Here is a 26,109-nt window from a genome sequence, read left to right as displayed (position 1 = left end):
TGCCCCGGGGCCCGTTGGGATGTTGGTGGTGGGGGGTGCCGTTGGGTAGAGTAAAAGGGGCTTTTCAGTGTACTCACTCAGTTCAGGAATAATAACACTGAGGGCTACTTTGCACACACAGATAAATCTTTGGCAGATCTGTGGTTGCAGTGAAATTGTGGACATATTATTCCATTTGTACACAGCCACAAACCTGGCACTGATTGTCCACAATTTCACTGCAACCACAGATCTGCCGCAGATTTATCTCTGTGTGCAAAGTACCCCTTACAGCTTGTGAACCAGAATTCTGAGCACCACTGCAGCTTAGAGGGAGCACGCTGGGGTCCGTGCCCTTGGTGTTGCTGTTAGCCTGTGGCCTTTTCCGTAGCACCTTCTCATTAGTTGGACCCTCAAGCTTGAAACTTTTCCTGTCCCGCTCACCCGTATGGCTAACGGAGTGACCTTGCTCTCAGGGTTCACGCGTAGGATTTCTTTGGACTGTATTTGGGAAAAAGAGAATTTTGTTACTTGCCGTAAATTCTTTTTCTTATAGTTCCGACATGGGAGACCCAAACCATGGGTGTATAGCTTCTGCCTCCGGAGGACACACAAAGTACTACACTCAAACGTGTAGCTCCTCCCTCCGGGCTATATACACCCCCTGGATGACAATCTACCCAGTTCAGTGCAAAAGCTGAAGGAGGACATCCACCCATAAGTAGAGATAGAGTAAAACTTGGCAAGACCAGAACTCTGTCTACTAACAACAGCCGGTGAAACACACGGAACAAAAAACTGCCAACAGGCAACAGGGAGGGTGCTGGGTCTCCCATGTCGGAACTATAAGAAAAAGAATTTACGGTAAGTAACAAAATTCTCTTTTTCTTTATCGTTCCTTATGGGAGACCCAAACCATGGGACGTTCCAAAGCAGTCCATGGGTGGGAAATAAACCAAACTGAGAAGTAGGCAAAACCTAACTTCACAAATGGGCGACAGCCGCCTGAAGAATGCGTCTGCCCAAGCTCGCATCTGCCGAAGCATGAGCATGCACTTGGTAGTGCTTCGAAAAAGTGTGCAGACTGGACCACGTGGCAGCCTGACAAACCTGCTGAGCCGTAGCCTGGTGCCTGAAAGCCCAGGAGGCACCGACAGCTCTGGTCGAGTGCGCCTTAATCCCTGGCGGAGGAAGCACCTGAGAACACTGGTAGGCATCGGTGATAGCCGACCTGATCCAACGAGCTAGGGTCGGTTTAGAAGCAGCGAGACCCTTGCGCTGACCAGTGGTTAGCACAAAAAGTGATGTGCACCGCCTAAAAACGGCGGTGCGTGACACATAGATTCGGAGCGCCCGCACCAAATCTAAGGAGTGCAACGCCTTCTCAAAACGATGCACAGGGGCCGGACATAGAGAAGGCAATGAAATGTCCTGGTTAAGGTGGAAAGGAGACACCACCTTAGGGAGAAAGTCCGGAGTCGGACGAAGAACCACCTTGTCTTGGTGAAACACCAGAAAGGGGGATTCCGAAGAGAGCGCAGCCAAATCAGAAACTCTCCTGAGAGAAGTTATGGCTACTAGAAAAACAACTTTCTGTGAAAGTCTAAACAAAGGAACCTCCCTGAGAGGCTCAAAGGGGGGTTTCTGTAAGGCCGTGAGGACCAGATTAAGGTCCCAGGGATCCAAGGGCCGCCGGTAAGGAGGAATGATGTGAGATGCGCCCTGCATGAAGGTGCGCACCTGAGCCAGTCGGGCGATACGCCGCTGGAACAATACCGACAAAGCCGACACCTGTCCCTTGAGGGAATTGAGGGACAGACCTAGCTGTAGACCAGACTGTAGAAAAGACAGGATGGTCGGCAAGGAGAACGGCCAAGGAGCGTGGTCGGAAGAGCGACACCAGGACAGGAAAATCCTCCAAGTCCTGTGGTAAATCTTGGCCGAGGAAGACTTCCGAGCCTGAGTCATGGTGGAGATGACCTCAGAGGGAATGCCTGAAGCCGTCAGGATCCAGGACTCAAGAGCCACGCCGTCAATCTGAGAGCCGCAGAATTCTGGCGGAAGAACGGACCTTGAGAGAGAAGGTCTGGGCGGTCCGGGAGATGCCACGGCACCTCTACGGACAGACGGAGCAGGTCTGGGTACCAAGCTCGTCTGGGCCAGTCCGGAGCAATGAGTATGACTCGACGGCCCTCCATTCTGATCTTGCGCAGAACCCTGGGCAAGAGCGCTAGAGGGGGAAACACATAGGCCAGACGGAACTGAGACCAATCTTGAACCAGTGCGTCTGCTGCGAAGGCTTGAGGATCGTGGGAGCGAGCCACATAAACCGGAACCTTGTTGTTGTGCCGGGATGCCATGAGATCCACTTCCGGGGTGCCCCACTTGCGGCAGATTGATCTGAACACTGACGGATGCATGGCCCACTCGCCGCTGTCCACGGTTTGACGGCTGAGATAATCGGCCTCCCAGTTTTCTACGCCTGGGATGTGGACTGCAGATATGGTGGACTTTGAGTCCTCCGTCCACTGGAGGATTCGTTGAACCTCCAACATCGCCAGACGGCTGTGAGTCCCGCCCTGGTGATTGATGTAGGCAACCGCTGTCGCGTTGTCCGACTGAACCCGAATGTGCCTGCCCGCCAACAGGTGGTGAAAGGCTAGGAGAGCTAGAAACACAGCTCTGATCTCCAGCACATTGATCGAGAGGGCTGATTCGGACGGAGTCCAAGTGCCCGGTGCTCGGTGATGGAGAAATACTGCTCCCCAACCGGAGAGGCTGGCATCCGTGGTGAGGATCACCCAGGACGGAGTCAGGAAGGAGCGTCCCTGAGACAGAGAGAGGGGCCGAAGCCACCACTGAAGAAAGAGGTTTGAGTAGAAACCGCTGAACCGTTCTCGGGCGGGAACCGGAACAATTACCCCGTTGGCCTGCAGGGATGCCACGGCCTGAGAGAAGGCGGCGGCTTTGGAGCAGGGGGGTGTGGACAGAAAAAATCTGTTTGGCGGGCTGGAAGAAAATTCTATCCTGTAGCCGTGGGAGATGATATCCCGCACCCACTGATCGGCGACGTGTTGAAACCACACGTCGCCAAAGTGGGAGAGCCTGCCACCGACCAAGGACGTTGCTGGCGCAGCCAGATAGTCAAGAGGAGGCTGCCTTAGTGGCAGCGGCTCCTCCGGTCTTTTGAGGACGCGGCTTTGCGCGCCAGTTTGATTTACGGTCCTTGGCTGCGGTAGTGGACGAGGCCGAGGGCTTAGAGGATGACCAGTTAGAGGAACGAAAGGAACGAAACCTCGATTGGATCCTGCCCTGGACAGGTTTCCTGGCTTTAGTCTGTGGCAAGGAAGTACTCTTCCCGCCAGTGGCTTCCTTAATTATGTCATCCAGCTGTTCCCCAAACAGCCGGGACCCAGCAAAAGGGAGACTCGCAAGGTACTTCTTAGAGGAAGCGTCTGCCTTCCACTCTCGAAGCCACAAGATCCTGCGGATCGCGAGGGAGTTAGCGGAGGCCACCGCCGTGCGGTGGGAAGCCTCCAGAATGGCAGACATGGCGTAGGATGCAAAAGCCGAAGCTTGAGAAGTTAAGGCACCCATCTCAGGAATAGAGTCCCTGGTAAGCGAATGTATCTCCTCCAGAGAGGCAGAGACTGCCTTAAGAGCCCACACTGCCGCAAAAGACGGGGAGAACGAGGCTCCTGCCGCCTCATATACAGATTTGGCCAAAAAGGTCAACCTGGCGGTCAGTGGGATCCTTAAGAGAAGTGCCATCAGCCACAGCTACGACTGTGCAGGCTGAGATTCTGGACACCGGAGGGTCTACCTTTGGGGACTGGGCCCATTCCTTAACCACCTCTGGTGGAAAAGGAAAATGGTCATCTGAACTACGCTTCGGAAAACGTTTGTCAGGACAGGCCCTGGGCTTGGTAACAATGGTCTGAAAGCTGGAGTGGTTAAAAAACATACTCCTAGCTTTCTTAGGTGAGGTAAACTGGTGCATCTCTACCAGAGAGGCTTGTTCCTCTGACTCTGGTGGGTTGAGGTTCAGTACGGAGTTAATGGACGCAATCAAGTCACTAACATCCGCATCACCCTCAGACAAGTCAATGGGGTACATAGAGGTAGCGTCTGAGCCCACAGTAAACGAATCCTCCTCGCCCTGTACCTCGGCACGTGAATCAGAGCCGTGGGAAGAGGAAGGAGAAGGGTCCCTGCGTCTCCGTTTAGGGGGACGGGGTCCTAGGACATGCTCTGAGAGCTCTGCAGAGCTAGGAGCAGCAGAAGCACCCTGAGAAGGGGGCTGATGCATGGTCAGCAGTGTCCGGGACAGCTGCCCCATGGAGTCGGCAAAAGACTGGGAAATAGCTTGTGAAAAGGATGCTACCCAAGCCGGGGGTTCAGCCACCGGGGCCGGAGCAGCTGGAGGGACCCCTGAGGAGGCTCCAGGCTGAGACACAACCATATTAGCACAGGCATCACAATGTGGGTATGTGCTTGGCTCTGGCAGAATGAGCTTACATGCAGTGCAGACATGCTGCTAAGGTGGAAGCCCTGCAGCAAGAAAAACACTCCTGTAGAATGTCCTGAGAGTGTAATAAAAAGCCCACAACCAGAGGTTGTGGCTTACCAGACCGCTCTCTGTGTGCCCTCCGGATTCCACAGCTCAAAGCCCAAGTGAAGCGTCAGCCCTCCTAAACAGCAGCAGCTGCAGCATCCAGCGCCGTCCAGTGTAAGAACGCTGAGAAAATGGCGCTGAAAGGAGGAGGGGGGCGGGTATTAGGCCAAGAGCGGGAAAACGGAGGGCCAGGGAGAGATGCAGAGATAGATACAGGGGAGGGAACATCTCCCCAGAGAGGAGTGCCCTCCCCTCTGCTGGCCGAGCGGTGGGCGGCGCCACGCTATGCCTGTATGCAGAGAATCCGAAACCGAAACTAAGCCCAAACAGAAGCCGGGGCCTAGATTTTAAAATGCGGCCGACGAGCAGGCACCTTCGGCGCGGTTCTGAGGGGAAACCCCCAGAATAGGCCGGAATTTACAGTAACGATAAAACACATACTGTCCCCCTAATAAAAGTACCCGGGACCCCTGAAAAACGTCTCAATACTTAGCTTTTGAGACGCAGGGCCAGTCCCTGAGGGGGGGTGAACGCTCCTTCCAGCAGGAACCAGACAGGGCTGCGGATGGAGACCGGTCTCCTGCAAGCAGAGAGGACCGTGACGGCTCCCACTTCAAACCAGAGCCTCTCAGAGGATGTGAAGGAGCACGGCATGTGAAGGCTCCAGCCTTGTAAAGTCAACCTTAACAGCACCGCCGACAGAGTGGGGTGTGAAGGGACATGCCGGGAGTCCAGACTGGACCCGCTTTTCTTCCAAATCTTGAAAATCAAAAATAAAAATGAAAAAAATATCAGAGAATGCAAGTGTGTGTACCTCCTGAAAACACAAAGCATTGAACTGGGTAGATTGTCATCCAGGGGGTGTATATAGCCCGGAGGGAGGAGCTACACGTTTGAGTGTAGTACTTTGTGTGTCCTCCGGAGGCAGAAGCTATACACCCATGGTTTGGGTCTCCCATAAGGAACGATAAAGAAAGTCCTATCCCATCGGTGCGCTAGCACCCCGATTTTGGAGCAGGTTGGGGATGAATCTTGAAGTCTTCACCCCCGTCAGGTAAATTACCAGGACACGTGAAGCTACTTCCTGGCCTAGGGTCCACGTACCCAGTCGTGCCCTGGCCCCTGCCCGGTGATGGCTCAAGGCCGCCGGCTGCCCGCCTCGGCAGACCGTGCCCCTTGACGCCATCCCCTGCGACCGGGGTTCCAGCTCCTACCAGGCCCAGACCAACTTCTGCCACCTAGTAGACTCCAGGAGCCCTGCTCCGGACCAGTGACCTCTCTCTCCCAGAGAGTCACTTTCCACCTCCTTCTCCTTCTACTCATTTCACGTCTCTCACCTTCCTCTATCAAACCCCATATGGGCAGCCCTATTCCCTTCAGGCACCCAAATGGTGTGTCTGTTGGGTTCGGTGTAAAGTGTTTCTAGGATTTTGATTGGCTAAGCTGTTAGCAACAGCAAAGGACCAGGATCCGTAACCAAGGAGGAGTGGATACTGTGCAGAAGGGCAGGTTGCACAATACCCTGTGACGACCTGATAGGCCAGGGCGTCACATAAGAGTCCAGTGGTGGTGGTTGCAGCTTATAGGCCGAAAAAGTGGTGACAGGTTCTCTTTAAAGGCCACGTTCACACGGCAGTATTTTGGTTAGTTTTTACCTCCAGTATTTGTAGCCAAAACCAGGAGTGGAACAATCAGAGGAAATGTATAATAGAAACACGGGCTCCACTGCTGTATTTATCACCCACTCCTGGATTTGGCTACAAATACTGGAGATAAAAAAACCTCACCAAATACTCAACGTGTCCTAAAAGAGGTGTAAATAAAAACGGAATGGCTCAAATAAAAAACAATCAAAAACACACAAAACTGCTGATCTAAGTTAGGATTTTCTAATACATAGACACAGTGTATATTGCCACATTTCACAATATCCGTTAAAGAAATGATTTTCCATATCAAAGATATCTGTATTCACCATGAAGATGGGGCACCAAGATACTAACATGATGCTTCTATTACTAGGAGATTTCTCTGCTCCGGATAAGAGACGTCTACCTAAACAACCTCGGATGTTATTACATTATGTAATATCTGAAGTATGATCACCGATTACTAGATTTACCGTTACTCCTTCAAATCCATTGTAATTTTCAATGTATTGCTGTATTTCATCTTTAGATTTCTTGCCCTGGAGAAATTCACACCTTGGAATAAAAAGAAAAATGTAATATAGTATATAAAATGTTGTGTATATGGTATGTAAACCTTACAGAATTGTTTTTCTATTGATCATTTGGATCCTAAATGAAAAATTCTCTCATTTTCTGCCGTAAAGTTACTGATATAGGGCATGTCAGTGTTTTACTGAATGCACCCTGACTGCTGTGCCCTGGTAGTAAGGGGTTAAGTTCCCTCTCATGTCCGATTCTCCCTCCTCCCCTTCCATGGGTGTTATCCAATGGGAATGTTCCCATGATCCCACTCTTTCCCCTATAAATATTCCCCCTCTTCCTGGTTCCGGTCTCTCCTCACCTTGTGAGATCCGGACGCTGCTGTCGTTCCCGGTGAGAGATGGCTGACATGCTGGACAAGGCTGTCAGGGACAGGATCAGGAGGGAGGGTGACGCGTGGCTTGCTGCTATTATAGGTGAGCAGCGTTCCCCTCCTCCTGAGGCTCAGACGCAAACTCCGGCCGACAGGCGGCCTGCTTGTCTAAGCCGCCCGCCGGAGCATCTGAGTCACACACTGCGCACGCGCGCGGGGCGGGCGCGCGCCCCACGTGCCCGCGAATCACATGCGTGCCGTGCACGTTCCCACGCTCAGTAACGCCCACACGCCCGACCACAGTAACACGCGCGCCGGCCGCAAGCCTCTCCTGTCCTACAGGCAAAGCGGCGCCGCTGTAATTAATAAATCAAATCACTGCGCTCTGGAGGCAAGGCTTAACCCCATCCTTGCTGCTTCAGCCCAACACTCCACCTGTAATAGCGTCCCCACACACGGCCATGGGAGGAAATAATAGCTGCAGATCCTCCTCAGCAGAGGAGTTTGCAAGTAAGATGCAATTATCTACTCTTACCTCCCCTGCCACAATGCACTAATGGAGAAGCAGGCAGGGTGGGGGAAGCTGCTCCCTCAACTACAATGTTATCTCCCCAGTTGTCTCTTCAACACATAGACATGAGTGGGGGAATGACTTTGCCCCCTGCGGTGGCAACAGTGATGGCTATGGCTCCTGCAGCAGCTGCGGTGATGGCTTTGCCGCTTGCTGCTCCTGCAGCTACTGTTGGGATGGCTTTGCATCCTGTTGCTCCGCAGGTGCTGGCATTGCCCCCAGCAGCACCAGAGGAGAGAAGCCTTGCCTCACGCATCACATACAGTGTCGGCCTTGCCCCCGGAGCTGCAAAACCTACCCCGGGCCCTCCCTGTCCACGATGCAGCGGGTGCTGGAAGCACGGCCCATGGTAGGCGACGCCTGGGCGCGGACACCGCTCCGCTGCCTCCGACTCCTCTGACTCCTCAAATTCCCGTAGCCTATATAGACGCAGGCGATCCAGTAGGGATCGCGATCGCCGCTCTGCCTATTTTGAGCGACGGTCCACATCCTCTCGCAGAAGCCGTTGGTCTCGGTCATCAGGATGGCGTTCGCCATCAACCACGGCCGATTCATCCGACGACTCCAGGACATCCAGCAGGCACTCTCGTCGCAGATCGTGCCGCCAGAGAGATGCCGAACCCTATGTGGTTCAACCACATGCCGCCGGATCGGTAGCGGCTCAACATATATCGGTGAATCCCACGGATGCTCCAGCGGTCGGTGAGTACAATTATTCTGGGGCTTGGGGAGGTGCCGATACTACAGCTATGTCATTAAAAGCTCTGTTAGCCCATTTAAATACCCCGAGTAAAAAAAAAAAAAAAAAAAAAAAATAAAATTCTGGTTAACCCTTTATTACTTTGAAATCAACCTGAAAAGAGATACGAGCCCCCTCCTAGGGCTGATATACATAAGGATACATTCTTTTGCGGTATCCCCCCCCTTTAGACTCTCACCTTGACCCAGAGACTGTAAAAAAAAAAAAATTATATATATATATATATATATATATATATATATATATATATATATATATATTTTGGGCAAATGATTATATAGACATTTGGTTGCTTGTTTCCACTGATCAATTTACTGTAGACAAGGAGAGGGTTCTGCTGAACGGCCTTTTAAAAAAAAAACAAAAAAAAACTCCAGGGTTGCGAAAACTATTAATAATTGGCTGCAAGCCTTTTCGTATTAGGGTGTGCATGGGTCAGAAACATCCTGACCGTTGTCCTGAGCTTTTTATATATGTTGACTTGTTAAAGCTACGGACTCCTGGTTGCGCTTCATGATGACTCCTAAAGTCCCCTTTCATGTCGCGGCCCCTGGCAGCTCGGCCGGTTCCAGTTCATTGGCCGTGCGTAGACCCAGCGGCACTGCCGATTCTTTGGTCTCTGCAGATATAAGCTTGAATGCTCTACCTGCGGAGGCCCCCATGCAGCAGAAAAATGCTCCCGCCTTCGGCAAAATTGCCAACAAAGTCGTCAAATTCACCTGAAAATCGAGACACCAGTGAGCGTATCAGAGACGGGGCCGTGGCTCGATCGGTACCTCAATAAAGAGGCGGCAGCTCAGCTGCACTTCGGCTTCACTTTTGAATTCTTTACCCCCTTTTTAACCTTAAACAGACAACCCGTTTTTGTCCGGAATCTAATGTCAGCGACGGAACTCCATGAGGTTTTGCTTGATAAACTAAACAGCGAGTTAGATAAAGGCAGGTTTAAGGGACCCTTTAAGGTGATACCTTTTTTACAACTTTCGGGTGTCTCCGTTTGGGGTCATTCCTAAGAAGGAAACAGGAAAATTCCGTCTAATTCATCACCTGTCTCACCCGAGAGGTTCATCCGTCAATGATGGTATACTTGAATTGGACACGTCAGTCACGTAGGTTTCTTTTGACAAAGCTATGGGTTTAGTTCGGCAAGCGGGGGGGCGCTGATGGCCAAGGCAGATATTGTGTCGGCTTTTCGCCTCTTCCCAGTCCACCCTGATTGCTACCAGTTGTTGGGATGTTTTGCAGACGGTTGTTATGACTACGATATGTGCCTTCCTATGGGATGCTCAATCTCTTGTTCCTATTTTGCGCTATTTAGTTATTTTTTGGAATGGGTTGTACAAGTTGAATCCGGTTCTCAATCCGTTACTCATTATCTTGATGACTTCTTTTTGTAGGCCCCCAAGATTCCACTCACTTCCACTTTCTATTACATACGTTTTGCAGCTTGATGTCAAGATTCGGTGTCCCGTTGCAAAAGGAAAAAAACAGTCGGTCCTTTGCCGGTCCTTTCTTTTCTTGGTATTGAGATAGATTCAAATGCGATGGTTTTTCGTCTCCCAGATGACAAGGTATTGAAGCTGCGCTCACTGATCATGGGGTTTTTGTTCGGTCCGTAGAGTGTCCCTCCATCAGATGCAATCTTTCTTGGCCCTTCTAGTATTGCCTGTCTCGTCATGCCAATGGGTCGAGTTTTTCCCGGAGGTTATCACTGGTTACAAAAGGCGTTTGGCTTCCCCATCTCCGTACCAGGATTACATCCTGCCTATGGGCTGATTTGTTCATTTGGAACGATTTTGTATCCAGGTACAATAGGCAAACTTGTTTCTAGGATAACTTTGTCCCCAATGAAGAGCTATCACTCTTTTCCGACGCATCTGGATTGTTGGGTTTTGGTGTTATTTCGGTGTTCAATGGTGTGCTGAGCATTGGCCCCAATCTTGGCACGCCAATGGTCTCGTGTCCAATCTAACTCTCCTCGATTTATTCCCCATTGTGACAGCGGTCGCCATCTCGTGCCCGCCCTTCAGAAATAAACGGATTTGATTCTGGACTGACAACATGAGGGTGGTGTACGTGATAAATCACCTGACTTCATCCTCTTTGCCAGTTACAAAATTACTTACATTTTTGTGCTTCAAGTTTTGAGCTCAATATTTGGTTCCGGGCTCACCATGTGCCTGGCAGGTGCAACACTATCGCCGACTCACTTTCCCGTTTTCAATTTCAGAAGTTCGACAGCTCTGTCCTTGCGCCCAAACAGAGGGAATATCGTGCCCACACAGCATATGGGATCTGTTGGAATGCAGCTGATGCCGTTGGTGACGTCTTCAGGGGCCCCGGCTGGCTTACGGTAAGGCATGGGCGGAATGGTTAGTTTTTTCGCAGCAAATTACACGGTTTCTACATTTGATTCTGCCAGATTGGATGTTACCTGCCAGTACCTGTATCACCTGAACTATCTGTCGGGGCTTGCTTTCCATTTCAAACTACGAGGTTGGTTGGACATTACTACATTTTTTATAGTCCAACAAGCAGTTAAGGCGTGGGGCAGGGGGCAGCCTTGAAGGGAGCGCAGAAGGCCGGTTTCTTTTAGCCTTCTTCCTAGTATCATCGGCCTCCTTTCGAGTCTGCTCTTTTTCTCTGCTTCTTTTGCTATAGCCTTTTTGGCGCATTGCGCATTGGTGAGTTGCTTTCTCCTGCCGGAGGGGGGGCCTTCGGCACGACGACATCACATCGGGTAATGGGGGTTTAAGGATAAGAATTCGGCAATCTAAGACTGATCAAACCGGGAATGGCTGCTGGTTATTTTTGTTTCTATTCCTGGCCCAGCGTGCCCTGTTAGACTGATCCGTAACTACATCACTTTGTGCCATGGTAACTCTTCATTCTAGTCCATGAAGACAGTTCCCCTCTGACGAGATTCCAATTCTTAGCGGTTTTTTGTAAATGTTTAACGTTTCTGGGTCTGCCTGCCAGCGAGTTTGGTACTCACTCCTTTGGATAGGGGCGGCGACTGAGGCCGCTTGGGCGGGATTGTCCAATGCATAGGCCGGTGGTTTTCTGCATGTTTTGCGAAATGTATTAGTCCGGTATTATTGCTTCTTTAATCAATTACTTAAACAGGTTTGCCTTATTGTATACGTGTCACTAACAGTTTTTTCCTTTTAGGCGCGGCTAAGTCTGTAATTTGGTTACTGGGCCACTCCTATAGTTGGCTTTCGTGGCTTCGAGGTGAATTGGAGAGGCATCAGGGGTCTCATATGGGCTCAAGTTATACCTGAAGTTGTGGAGATTGCCAGGTCTGCCTTAACTCCAGTGGTCCTCGTCATTCATGCCGGCTGAAATGACCTCGGTTCCCGCCGCAAGATGGTATTGAGCAGGCTTTGTTCTTTATGGGTGGGGGTCGGAGCACAGTCTAGGGCCTCTGCTCCTCCGTGGCGGTTTTGAGCCAAACAGTTGTTCGGTTACGAAAGCTAAAGTGCGCCGGAAGTCCGGCCTGGCACAAAGTTTCGTTTGAAAGTAGTGATTAAGAATGGTTAATTGTGCTGTGACCGACCTCCATCCACAATAAAAGATGAGAGTTGTTTAATTTTGATAAAGCTCTCCTAATAAAGTTTGTATTTTGGTTAATTTGGTCTCGGAGTGGTTAATCGGACATGGGAGGGTTTTGTTTGCGGGGTGTGGGTCTCAGCAGTCTATACTAGTTAGTGAAAACCTCAACGCCCTAAACACACACAGATACCAAGTCTATATTACTGGGAGATTCTCCTCCCAGAGAAAAATCTAAAATTTAGTTCAGGCTACAAACTGAAAATCAGGGAGTCTTAGGGGTACTTTGCACGCTGCGACGTCGCAAGCCGATGCTGCGATGTCGAGCGCGATAGTCCCCGCTGTGACGCCATGGCAAAGCCAGGTTGTCACAGAAAGAGTTAATCCTCCTTGGTAATCTGATCTCACACCGGTGCAGCAAGACAAACCACATCCCCCAGGGTAAGAGAAAAGCAGAGCAGAGGGGAGGCCCTGGAGCAGAGTGTTTGGAGAGACAGAGAGAAGAGAAGTCTGGAGTTGTAGCTCCCAGGCTGAAAGTGAAGCGTGCTACGAGAGGGCCGGGACAGGCCGTAGTGAGGAAGGGGCCAGAGGTAGCCGGAGCAGGGTAGTGGCCCCTCGGTACCTAAAGTGACCCGGTTCACTACAGGGGAGTGGATTCCCCGTTCCCGGCTGAGGAGAAAGAGGAAGAGAGTGGAGAGAAAGGCACCTGGCTGCAGGGAAAGAACAGGAGATGCTGCACCGTGTGTGGGACACTAACACCCCCGTACCGAAGGCTGCGGACACCGGCAATTCCTAGTTTACCAGTGACTCCGTGTGAATTACTTGTGAGTAGGCCCGTGCCCTCGGGCACCGCACCGCAGCACTGCGCCCTGCTCCCTGCTTACCCCATCACCGGGCCCCGGGACAGCCAACCCCCTACCCACGGAGGGGAGAAATAACATCTAGCTGCTCCATACCATCGCTCCCGGGATCCCCGTCCAGAGCAGCGGTGGTGTTCCAACCTCACCACAACCGTGGGTGGCGTCACGGACAATCTCCCTTACCAAATCCCCTTTTACTGTGGAGCCTGGGATCACAGACCGGGTCACGCCACCGTGATAACCACAGAAGTGACCCTGTGGCCCGGATCTGAGTACCCCTGGTCTCCGGGCGACACACCGCCCCCGTCGCAGAAGCGATATCTTGTGATTGCTGGCGTAGCGAACATTATCGCTATGCCGGCTTCAGATGCACTCACCTGCCGTGCAACGTCGCTCTGGCCGGCGACCCGCCTCCTTCCTAAGGGGGCGGGTCGTGCGGCGTCACACGGCAGGCGGCCAATAGCAGCGGAGGGGCGGAGATGAGCAGGATGTAAACATCACGCCCACCTCCTTCCTTCCGCATTGCCGGCCGGGACGCAGGTAGCAGATGTTCCTCGCTCCTGCGGCTTCACACACAGCGATGTATGCTGCCGCAGGAACGAGGAACTACATCGTACCTGTCGCTGCACCGGCATTATGGAAATATCGGACCCTACACCGATGATACGATAACGACGCTTTTGCGCTCATTAATCGTATCAAAAAGGATTTGCACACTACGATATCGACTGCGACGCCGGATGTGCGTCACTTTCAATTTGACCCCACCGACATCGCACCTGCGATGTTGTAGTGTGCAAAGCCCGCCTTAGGATATGTGTGTACATTGTCGGCATCAAATCTGCACCTTCTGGCAGAAAAATGCATGCTGTGGCCGTGGCCAATAGAGGAGTCTCAAGCAGAAAACCTGCTCTATCACATCCATAGAAATGTTGTCGTAATGGTATAATCACTAATAAGACCAGGGCCCAGAAAATATCACAGGTAGAGATGAGTGGACCCATTGAAATTCAGGATCTACGGGTTCAGTCGGACTTTAGATAAAATCAGTTTGGAACCCTGACTTGACCTGAACCCTATTGGAAGTCACTAATTGGCCAGTTCGGGTCTCCATCCCTATACACCCAGCCATAAACAGAGCATTTTTTCGCGGAGGAAGTGCACATTTTTTCTTATTTTTTGGACACACTACATCCAATATCGCTATTTGTACCCACAGTGAGAGCGATCCAGACACTGCAAATAGCTCACACTAGGATGAGCACTGAGTGTACCAGAGCACAGCGATGCTCTATTCAGTAATTACTATTAGAGTTGATCAAACCCGCCAAAAACCGGGACTGGCAGATCACAGCCAGATTTAAAAAAAAGCCCGATCCGCTCCGGAATCCAGTGCCTATATAAATCAATGGGGACCGGAATCCGGAGATTAAAAACGTTTGTGGTGGAGATAGGTGGGTAGTAGTCATGGCTGCACACTCCCTCCGGGTCACGCTTTTCCCTTCCGGAGCCGACAATTCAATATTCACTACTTTGCCCGCCCACCAGCGTGTAATTGGTTGCAGTTAGACGCGCCCCCACCCTGAGTGGCAACTGAGTGCAACCAATCACAGGCGCCAAGACGGCCGGTGGGCGGGGAAAGCAGTGTATTCCCCTCGCAAGTGTGACTCCGGCTTTTTATTTTTATTTAAATAAATAATTTAAAAAACAAAAAAACAGACGTGCGGTCCTCCCTAATTTTCATCCCCAGCCATGATAATGCCGGCTGGGGGATGGTATTCTCAGCCCGCAGCCACCCGGTATTGCCGCATCTATTAGATGTGACAATCCCGATGCATTACCGGCCCTTTCCGTTGGCGTGATGCAGTGGCAATCGAGGTAATAAGGTGTTAATAGCAGCGCACAGCTGCTACTATGCCCTAGGTTTGTGATGGCACAGTCGTATATGAGATACCTGCATCACAAACCTGTAAGTGAATGTAAATAAACAGACACAGAGAAAAATCTTTTATTTGGAATAAAGTACAAAACACACCCTCCTTCATCACTTTATTAAGTCCAAACAGAGCCCTCCAGGTCCGGCGTAAGCCACACAAGGTCCCACGATGACACATCCAGCTCTGCTACATCTCAGAGCGAGCAGCCATAGAGAAGACTGCCAGTTCTGAGTGTAGCCTATTACTAAGCCGCGATAAGCGATGACTGCAGCAGAGACTGTCACAGGCTGGGGGCGCGTCAGCCTGTAACCAATCACAGACGAGAGGACGGCCGGTCGGCGTGGAAAACATGGAAAGCTGTGTGTATGCGATGGACAGTACAGTGAATGAGAGACCCGGAAGCAGTGTGCCGCCATGACACCAAGTCTTGGTAAATATGAAACTCTCACTTATTTCTTCTTTTGTTTATTTTTACTTTAATTGCCGAATCCGAATCATGCACCTGGGTCCGGTACCGAATTATCGCTGAAACTTTTACAGTCCGGATCCATTGTTAGTATACATAAAGTATCTGAACTTTTTTAAAGTCTGTTATTTAATATGAGCACCGAAGTTTACTTCTCGGGTTCGCTAATCTCTAATCACAGGTAGAAGAATGTATAGTTTTTCTAGACATTATATTTTTGCCAATAGAGCTCTTGTGAATGTTTTATAAAACTTACTCTGGAAACCATTTTGCATGTTCTTTCCAGGGATCATCATTTTCTTCCCAGTTTCCTAAACATCCACCACAGGAGAAGCACTGGACAGCATCTTTTGTCCCTGCAGACATTCAGGTAACAAAATTAGAAAGAAAGAAGCCGAAAGCTAATAATACCTTTAGATATACTATAACCTACATCAGAGTGACCAACCCTTGGTTTGGGAGCCACATGATACTCTTAGGCCCCCTATATGTGGTGCTCCAACTATCGGCTACTCGAGAAACACATGTAGCAAACGGAATGTAAAGGTATAAAAAACATATTTATGAGACTGTATACTTTACAAGCTTCTTCACTTTTATTATCCTGTGTGGCTTAATACTACCTGTCATATTTAAAGAAGGTTCATGACGTACAAAAGGTTGGGAGCCACTGGCCAGCATTATAGAAAGCTGTAGTCAACAAACTTTGCAATAGCAAAAATGGATTTATAGAATGACCGAAAATAACTAAAAAATATCTACTATTCAAACAACACGCAAAAACAAACAAAAAAAAAAAAAAAGGTCAATGGATGATGTTATAAAAAAAGTACATACTTTATTAGGCAAATAGCTTCACTTTCTGGCTCAGATCATCCATATACATCTAAACTGAGTTTAGATCGGATGTCAGTATGGGGCTATGGATATTGTGTGGTACAGACCTACAAAACTATTCCTTCTAAAATATGTTTTATATAGAGGTTGGTTTTGGTCATTTTTAGAAATTGGATGACATATTGCTGTGGAGCATTGTGGAAGCCATGATAGTGAACAACGATGTAAATAATCAAATTATCAGTTTGGTTGATAAGTTCCTCTTTAGTGAGATTCCCAGGTACTAAATCCTAGCTGGTTTCCACGTAATTAACATTAGTTTCTTGCTAATTAATTGTTCTGCAGCATAGGTAAGAATGATTAAAAAAACAAAACACACCTTTAAAGGGAACCTGTCAGGTCCCATATGCATTCTAACCTAGGAGCAGGGTGATGTGTGGCCTAGTAACCCCTGCCTACCCATCCCTGTGTTGTAATATTGTGTAATGTGCATGCATAAAAATATGTTTTATTAGTTATGTGTACCCTATGTAAATGAGTAGGGGCTCTAGTCCCCTGGGCGTCACATCACCCTGTGGGCGTTTGCATGGTTTCCGTAGTATCACGCCCCTGTGGGCTTGATGCCATGAATTTACTTGAGAAACGTCCCATCGCACCTTGAGATTCTGCGTGTGCGCACTTACCATTCCTGCAGCGTTGTTATCTGGGTGCTTGCTTCTCGTCTTCAGACACACACTGCACATGCTCAGAAGACTCCTGCGGTTTGCAAGCACCCAGATAAGAACGCTGCAGGAATGGTAAGTGCGCACACGCAGGATCTCAAGGAGCAACGGGACGTCTCTCATGTAAATTCATGGTATCACTCCCACAGGGGGGTGATACCACATAAAATATGTAAATGCCCACAGGGCAATGCAACGCCCATAGAGCTACAGCCCCTGCTCATTTACATATTGTACACAACTAATAAAACATATTTTTATACATGCATATTACACACTACATACCTCCCAACCGTCCCGGATACAGCGGGACAGTCCCTCTTCTGAGCCTTTGATCCCGGGTCCCGCCCGTGAGGCTGTTTATCCCGGGCTCCACCCACCCACTGTAGCCCCGCCTCGCTGTTTCTCCCTTCTATTCATTACAGAGCCGACCGCGCACCTACTCCTGTGACTGCTGCTGAGGTATGAATCACCCCCTGCAGCAGAGCGACCCCCCCTGCAGCAGAGCGATCCCCCCTCCCCCAGAGCCGACCCCCCCAGTCCTGGAGCCTGCGTTTGTCTGCAGCTGTTCTCTGACTCCCCCTGTGCGGCTTCTCACTGCTGCAGACACGCGGGGAGTCAGGAAGCTGAGGAGACCGTGCAATCAGCACTTCTCTCTCCTGCAGATAGCACTGGCCAGTAATAACCTATGCAGAGTGACATCTGCAGGCTTCTATTAGCTTACCGATCAGTGGTCTCCTGCCTGTGGAGCAGAGCTGCTGGGTCCTAGCTTCCCAACAGCTTCAGCTCTGCTTTATCCTGGCTGCCCTACCAGTTAAAGGGAACATGTCAGCAGAAATTTCACAATAAAAGTAATAGATTCCCCTCTCCAGCTCCTGGGCTGCTTCTAGAAAGGTTCCTGTTGTTATTGTGCCCCCTTTGAGACCTACAAAAATACTTTATGAAGTCTTACCTTTTTGTATGCAAATGTGTTTTTATGGTCACGGGGGCGGGCTGTCTGGCGTCCGTTATTCCCCCTCCTGCCGCTTTACGCAGTCCCCCATTGCTCATTTACATACACAAGAACGCCTTCCTCATGTAACTGTCCTCCCGAAGATTTGCGCATGTGAACGCTTTTTCAGGTGATTGCGCAGGCACGAGATTATGGGCGGCGCTGTGATTGTCATCAACAGCGTTAACCAAGTACCCGCCCATAATCTCGTGCCCGCACTTTTCCCTCTGACTCCACCGTTATGCGCAAGTGCTGGCCATATGAACCATGTTACCTATTACCGCTTGCACGAGATTATGGGCGGGTACTTGGATGACTTTGCTGATGACAATCACAGCGCCGCCCATAATCTCGCGCCCATGGTAATAGGTAACGTGGTTCATATGGCCAGTGCTTGCGCATAACGGTGGAGGCAGAGTGAGAAGCGCGGGCACGAGATTATGGGCAGGTACTTGGATGACGCTGCTGATGACAATCACAGCGCCGCCCATAATCTCGCGCCCATGGTAATAGGTAACATGGTTCATATGGACAGTGCTTGCGCATAACGGTGGAGGCAGAGTGAGAAGCGCGGGCACAAGATTATGGGCAGGTACTTGGATGACGCTGCTGATGACAATCACAGCGCCGCCCATAATCTCGCGCCTGCGCAATCACCTCAAAAGCATTCACACTTTGCACAGTGCTCAGTCCCGCGAGAGTGGCACTGGGCATGCACAAAACTTCAGGAGGACAGTTACATGAGGAAGGCGTCCTCATGTATGGAAATGAGCAATGGGGGACGGCGTACAGCGGCAGGAGGGGGAATAACGGACGCCAGGCAGCCCGCCCCCGTGACCATAAAAACAGATTTGCATACAAAAAGGTAAGACTTCATAAAGTATTTTTTTAGGTCTCAAAGTGGGCACAATAACAACAGGAACCTTTCCAGAATGCAGCCCAGGAGCTGCAGAGGGGAATCTTTTATTTTTTTTGCTAAATTTCTGGTGACAGTTTCCCTTTAAAGGGAACCTATCAGGTGCAATCTGCACTCAGAGCCAGGAGCAGTTCTGGGTGTATATTGCTAATCCCTGCCTAACCGTCCCTGTATACACTAGCATAGATAAAGGCATCTATAGAAAAAGTATTTTTAAAGAGCTTATATCTTATGCTAATTAGCGCGGGGACTAGTCCCAAGGGCGTTACTTCACTTGGCTAGTCGGCTCACATAGCGTATTAGTACTCACACAGGGGCGTAATAACATGCTAACATGCTATGCGAGCCGACTAGCCAAGTGAAGTAACGCCCTTCGGACTAGTCCCCGCGCTCATTAGCATAAGATATAAGATCTTTAAAAATATTTGTTCTTGATCTCTTTATCTATGCTAGTGTATACAGGGACGGTTAGGCAGGGATTAGCAATATGCACCCAGAACTGCTCCTGGCTCTGAGTGCATATTGCACCTGACAGGTTCACTTTAAAGGGAACCTGTCACCAGATTTGGGGCCTATAAGCTGCGGCCACCACCAGCGGGATCTTATGTACACATTCTAACATGCTGCATACCTCCCAACCGTCCCGGATACAGCGGGACTTTCACGCTTTACGTTGTTTGTCCCGTTGCCACGGGCGGGACGGCCGGCTCCCGGGCTCCGCCCACCCACTCTCTCTCCGCCTCCCTGCTTTTCCCTCCTACCATCCTAGTAGACGTGGCATAGAGAGGAGCGCTGCCTGTGCTGCTGCTGGTACAGTAAACTAATCTCCCCAGCGCTGATTTCCCTCCCTCCCCCCTCACCCCCGGCCGGAGCCTGTCTGTGCGGTCGGCCGGCCGCCTGTCTGTGCGGTCGGCCGGCCGCCTGTCTGTGCGGTCGGCCCGCCACCTGTCTGTGCGGGCGCCCCCCTGCCGCCTGTCTGTGCGGGCGCCACCCGCCGCCTGTCTGTGCGGGCGCCCCCCTGCCGCCTGTCTGTGCGGGCGCCCCCCTGCCGCCTGTCTGTGCGGGCGCCCCCCTGCCGCCTGTCTGTGCGGGCGCCCCCCTGCCGCCTGTCTGTGCGGGCGCCCCCCTGCCGCCTGTCTGTGCGGGCGCCCCCCGCCGCCTGTCTGTGCGGGCGGCCCGCCGCCTCATTGTGCGGGCAGCCGGCCGCCTCTCTGTGCGGGCGGCTGGCCGCCTCTCTGTGCGGGCAGCCCGCCGCCTGTCTGTGAAGGCGGCCGGCCGCCTGTCTGTGAAGGCGACCGGCCGCCTCACTGTGCGGGCGACCGGCCGCCTCACTGTGGCTGCCTGCGTGTCCGTGCTGGAGGCCCGCCGGCTGCCTGCGTGTCCGTGCTGGAGGCCCGCCGGCTGCCTGCGTGTCCGTGCTGGAGGCCCGCCGGCTGCCTGCGTGTCCGTGCTGGAGGCCCGCCGGCTGCCTGCGTGTTTGTGCTGAATGGGTGTGGATGGGGAGTGGATATGGGCGTGACTGTGAAATGGGTGTGGTTAGGGGGCGTGGCCTAAAAATTTGCCGCGGCGCGCTACGCGCGCCGCAAACTTTGTCCCTCTTTTCCTTCTTTAAAAGTTGGGAGGTATGACACTATTACAACACAGGGATGGGTAGGAAGGGGTTACTAGGCCACACATCACACTGCTACTAGGATTGAAAAACATAAATTACCCCACAGATTCCCTTTAAAATGAAAAATAATTAAAATCCATTGTGAAAAAATATCACATTGCAAAAAATGAAAGGGAGACGCAAAGATAAACAAAAATTTCTGGTTACAAACGTGCTTTGTTTACCTCTTTAACGTGCACTATATATTTTTCAAAATGGATTTTTATTATTTGTCAAAAGAAAGGTGAGCTTTTTCAATCAGTCCTGGATGACCAAATTACAATAAATAAGAAACTTAGTTAAGTGTGGCTTATAATGGAAACAAAACCCAACATTTCCATCAGTACAGCCCTCCCACACCATCAAACCTCCACCCATGCTGCAAGATGGGAAGCACACAGCAATGGTCTTTCTTCCATCTCGACTTTTCATATAAAAAGAACGAAAAAAATCTTACATTTTCATTTGACAGAACAAAGAAGTCATCTAAATGTCTAATGTCTATTTGCTACATGCAAAGTAACTCTTGCTTCATATATATCCTGTGTTGCTGACTTTGTTGCAGCCGTTCTAAGGGGTACTTTGCACGCTGCGACATCGCAAGCCGATGCTGCGATGTCGAGCGCGATAGTCCCCGCCCAGTCGCAGCAGCGATATCTTGTGATTGCTGGCGTAGCGAAGATTATCGCTTCGCCGGCTTCACATGGAACTCACCTGCCGGCAGCCGGCCAATAGCAGCGGAGGGGCGGAGATGAGCAGGATGTAAACATCCCGCCCACCTCCGTCCTTCCGCATTGCAGCCGGGACGCAGGTAGGAGATGTTCCTCGCTCCTGCGGCTTCACACACAGCGATGTGTGCTGCCGCAGGAACGAGGAACTACATCGTACCTGTCGCTGCACCGGCATTATGGAAATGTCGGACACTACACCGATGATACGATACCGACGCTGTTGCGCTCGTTAATCGTATCAAAAAGGATTTGCACACTACGATATCGACTGCGACGCCGGATGTGCGTCACTTTCGATTTGACCCCACCGACAGCGCACCTGCGATGTCGTAGTGTGCAAAGCCTGCCTAAGAGGAAGGCCCTATCCATTCTATTCAGAATTTCAAACATTTAGGCATAAAGCAAAATGTCTTAAAAGTTGAACTGTCATCAGTTTTCACAATACGTAGGTTATTAAAGGGAATCTGTCAGCAGGTTTTTACTATATATTCTGAGGACAGCATGTGGCAGGGATTAAAAGCTCGCCACGCCGAGCAGTCACTGGATCCCTAACAATTCATCGGGTCTGCCCACTGTTCATTTATTTGCATTTGGACTTTGTATCAGCATAGTATTAATCTTATCTTATCTTGATGTATACAAATTATGCTGAACAACCCTACTATGACCTTTGAATATTATTATTGTCAGTGATTCTGGTTCATTCCCCTGCAGGATTTGTCAGGATATGTATCATTTTTCATCAGTGTTAGGGCTTTGACAGCGCTATTGCCATTCTTTTTACTGTCCCATCCTTTGACTACCCGGCGTGACTGGTTTTCGGTCTTCTCCGTTTTTTACCTGGTTGTCTAGATACACTGTTTGTACTTTAATATTTAAACTATTTCCTCTTATGCTTGTAAAACATTGTTGCTAATAAACTTTTTTGGATATTTAAAGAGGTTGTTCTATTTTGTGATATTTTGGCCATTCTGTGGCCCCACTAGTGGACCCCCATTTCTCTGGTTTCTCACCTAGTGCTATCTTATTGCAGTGGTGAGACTAGCATCTCGCTAGCCTTTTCTAATCTGTGTGAGTTCAGGACCAGCGAGGGCCTAGACATGTGATAGGCGCACAGGGGCAAAACCCATCTACGGACATTATTATTATTATTAATATTTATTCATTAGGGAGTGCAGTGATTAGCTGCATGTGAGTGTTAGGAGATGACACCCACTGCTGTCACACAGAATTTTACACAATCTTCGCTGACTATCATGGCGGCATCAGGCTCTGTTCCAATTGCAAATTCTGACACGATGCCAGAGGGTTTCTCTGGTGTCTCTGACCAACAGACAGACATGGGCGTCGACTTGCTGTGTGCTCAGTCATATTCAGGCTAGCAAGAGTTAACCTCTGCTAGCCTGCTTGTTAGGCCAGAATCACACTTGTGAGAGACTCGCGCTAGTCTCGCATCGCATCACCCGGCATGGCCGCACACTCCCCAGACAGGAGCGGGATGGCAGCATGTATTTCTATGCAGCTGAGAAGCTCCTGTCCGGAGAGCATCAGGCCGTGCCGGGTGATGCGATGCGAGACTCGCGCAATTCTCTCACAAGTGTGACTCCAGCCTTAGGCTCCTTTGATCACATATTGTGAGGAAGCCAATCACATCTGCACCTCTCATATGTAAGCTGGATGAAATTGTCTACCTATGCCAGTTATAGGTTATACTGTGTTGGTCTGTGTGTTTTGTGTTCCAGACTATCTGGAAAGTATTTCTTTTTACCTGGAGTGGTTGTAGAGTTTACCCGTCTTGTTGTTTGGCCCCCTGCTCTTGCTTTCCTCAATTTCTTTTATTGCCTTATACCTCTGTGAGCACCTTGCTGCGTGACAGAGATTTTGTTCACCCTGTCTGTCTTTTTTGTGGGTTTAATCTCACTCATGTCCCAGTCCCCCCTGGGGAAGGGGGAAGGGATATCAGATCAGAGCTGGTCAGGAGCAGGGTCAGGAAGGAGACTCAGGCAACCTCACCTTTAGGAGTATCCCTTAGACTAGGGATAGCCTAGGGCCCCCTAGCCTGATGGTCAGCTTAGGAGCCCCAGTTTCCTGCTATCCCCATAGTCATTGTGAGAACTCTTCTTTCTCTAGTGCCAGGGCCTTCAATTATATTGTTACCCTGGTGTTCCCACTGTGCTACACTGCTTGATGTTTGTCCTCTCGGACCTGGCGTAACATGTGCAGTCACATCATGAGAGTGTATGGGGAGATAAGGTATGCACACCAGTGACTATGTAAGGGGAATACATGAAATAGCAGAAACTGCTGTGTGAATACTGACTTGAAAAATCCAATAGCTATATGTAAGAGTGAAAATGTGAAAAATGGAATCTTCATTACTGCCATGAACATATGAATCAAGAGAAATTTAGCTACTGAATTGATCAATGCAACAGAGCCCCAACACTACGCCAAAGTATTTCTCTACGTTGGGGTCCCTAGCTTGTGTGTGTCCTCTCATGCAGTTAAAAAACTTACCGTGTATGGGAAGCTGAGACCCAGGCTATGTATGCGTATGATATGGATTGGCAATAGGTGTGGTTGAGGAGGGTTCACAAACGAAAAACTACTAACAAATAAGGAATAACGTTTGGAACACCATTCTAAGTCTGAACTGGGTGCAAAAACCTAAAAAAACATCACTATGGGGAGATAAGGTATGCACACCAGTGACTATGTAAGGGGAATATATGAAATAGCAGAAACTGCTGTGTGAAAACTGACTTGAAAAATCCAATAGCTATATGTAAGAGTGAAAATGTGAAAAATGGAATCTGCATTACTGCCATGAGACTTAGAATGGTGTTCCAAACGTTATTCCTTACATCATGAGAGTGGGCTGTTTACTTACAATAAAGTTTGTATCATCAAGAGAAAAAAAAACTGCATGGACTACAACCCATGTGCCTGCTAGACCGACCACTTCCCCTCCTCTACTAAGCATCTCACTGTCACTATACCATGTACACAGAAAGCTGATGTAGGCGGGGTTAGCTTTCTGTGCTCTGCTACAAGCTACATCCAAAAACTCTGATCGTGTCACAACTGCTGCATCCAGAAAACGTAATGATACATTGTTAGCAAAAGGGTCACTTTCCCATCATCATGCTGCTCTCAGATGAGGTAGCAAAATCCTGGTGACAGATTCCCTTTAAATAGATCTCTTAGACCTAATGAGCTTGGTGTAAAAACTTTGAAAATCCATGTAAAATTGGCTTTAGAAACCTCTTGCAGAGTTTACTTATCCTCCCACCTATCCTGATTGACAGCTCCGTAGTGTCCTATCTGATAATGAGATCTCACCCTGTTCACTACGAGCTGCAGCTGTCAGTCAGGCTGTGCGGGCGAGACTGAGTACACTAGGACTCGAGAGCTCTCGCTCTATAGCTGGACTTGTAACATGCTTCTCAGGATTAAACTGCTATAATGATGTGGATTTTTAACGCAAGTATACCACGCTTATCAGGTTAAAGAGATCTGTAATACTGTAGTTTGTATTGTTAAATGTAGTAGTGACAGATCCGCTTTAAATGATCTGTCACCAGGTTTTGTAGCCTCATGTGAGAGCAGTATGATGTAGCGGAAGAGACCTTGATCCCAAGGATATATTACTTAGGCTGGTTTCACACTACGTTTATTTAACATCCGTCCATAACGTTTTTTTAGCGGAAAAACGGATCCAGTGCAAATGCGTTTTCACTTCAATGCATTTGCAATGGACTCGCGTCCACCTGCGTTCGCATGCGTTTGCGTGCGTTAGACACAGGATCCGTACTTTTGCGTTATTTTAACATGTTTCAAAAACGCTACTTGTAGCGTTTTTTACCTTTGTCAAAATAACGCATCTCACAGGATCCTTCACATTGCGCCGCGAGCTGCAATGCATTTCAATGAGCGCTGGATCCTGCCTAGCAGAATGCGTTGAGTTGCGTTGTAACAGGATCCTGCTTCTGTACTGAGCATGCCCAGAAAGTACTGAGCATGCCCAGAACCAGTCTCGCGTGATCTGTCTCTCTCTCCTCCTCCCTCCCTCACCCTCTCTATCTCTGTCTTTCCCCCTTCCTCTCCTCCCTCTCTCTCCCACCTGAGAGCTGCGGACACTCGTAACCAAGGTAAATATCGGGTAACCACTTCTCTTAGTTACCCGATGTTTACGTTGGTTACGTGTGCAGGCAGCCCTGCTCCTAGCAGCTGCAGACACTCGTAACCAAGATAAATATCGGGTATCCAAGCCCGATGTTTACCTTGGTTACGAGCGTCTGCAGCTGTCAGAAGCCGGCTCCCAGTCTGGCACGTTTAGTTCCCCTCACTCCCGATCACATGACTCCAATGCCCGCCCCTAAACATCCAGTGACAGGATCCTGCAAAGTAAGACATGCGTTTACATGCGTTTTTTGCTGTAAAAGCAGGATCCGCTTTTGCAGCAAAAAAACGTTCAGGACGCATGTTAAATAAACGTAGTGTGAAAGCAGCCTTACTCAATTACTTGCTGTACATTTGATAAAATCACTGTATTCTCTGCTGCAGTTCTACCAGTTCTTTTAATTCTGATCTCAGCATAACCCCACCCACACCACTGATTGACATCTTTCTACGTACACTGCGCAAGGCAGAAAACTGTCAATCAGTGGTGGGGCGGTGTTATACAGCACTTACAGTGCTGGCCAAAAGTATTGGCACCCCTGCAATTCTGTCAGATACTACTCAGTTTCTTCTTGAAAATGATTGCAATCACAAATTCTTTGGTATTATCATCATCTTCATTTAATTTCTCTTCAATGACAAAAAAAAAAAAAAAAAAAAAAAAAAATTGTCATAAAGCCAAATTGGATAGAATTCAACACCAAACATAAAAAAGGGGGTGGACAAAAGTATTGGCACTGTTTGAAAAATCATGTGATGCTTCTGTGACGCCCTGGACTAGCCAGGTAGTCACAG

At 49.6% G+C, this 26,109-nt stretch overlaps 1 protein-coding gene across 1 annotated transcript in view; it reads right to left on the bottom strand.

Annotated features, from left to right (window-relative positions):
• Nucleotides 1-26,109, bottom strand: part of LOC142301091 (baculoviral IAP repeat-containing protein 1-like) — a 55,901-nt gene that overhangs the window by 20,040 nt on the left and 9,752 nt on the right. Inside the window, 2 exon segments of the mRNA XM_075342114.1 lie at nucleotides 6,717-6,798; nucleotides 15,541-15,640. Coding sequence (XP_075198229.1) covers nucleotides 6,717-6,798; nucleotides 15,541-15,640 — 182 coding nt within the window.

Source organism: Anomaloglossus baeobatrachus, chromosome 1 (assembly GCF_048569485.1).
Source record: "Anomaloglossus baeobatrachus isolate aAnoBae1 chromosome 1, aAnoBae1.hap1, whole genome shotgun sequence".
Lineage (NCBI taxonomy): Eukaryota > Metazoa > Chordata > Amphibia > Anura > Aromobatidae > Anomaloglossus > Anomaloglossus baeobatrachus.
Note: the sequence above shows the minus strand (reverse complement) of the source record. Positions and strands in the feature narration are given on the sequence as shown.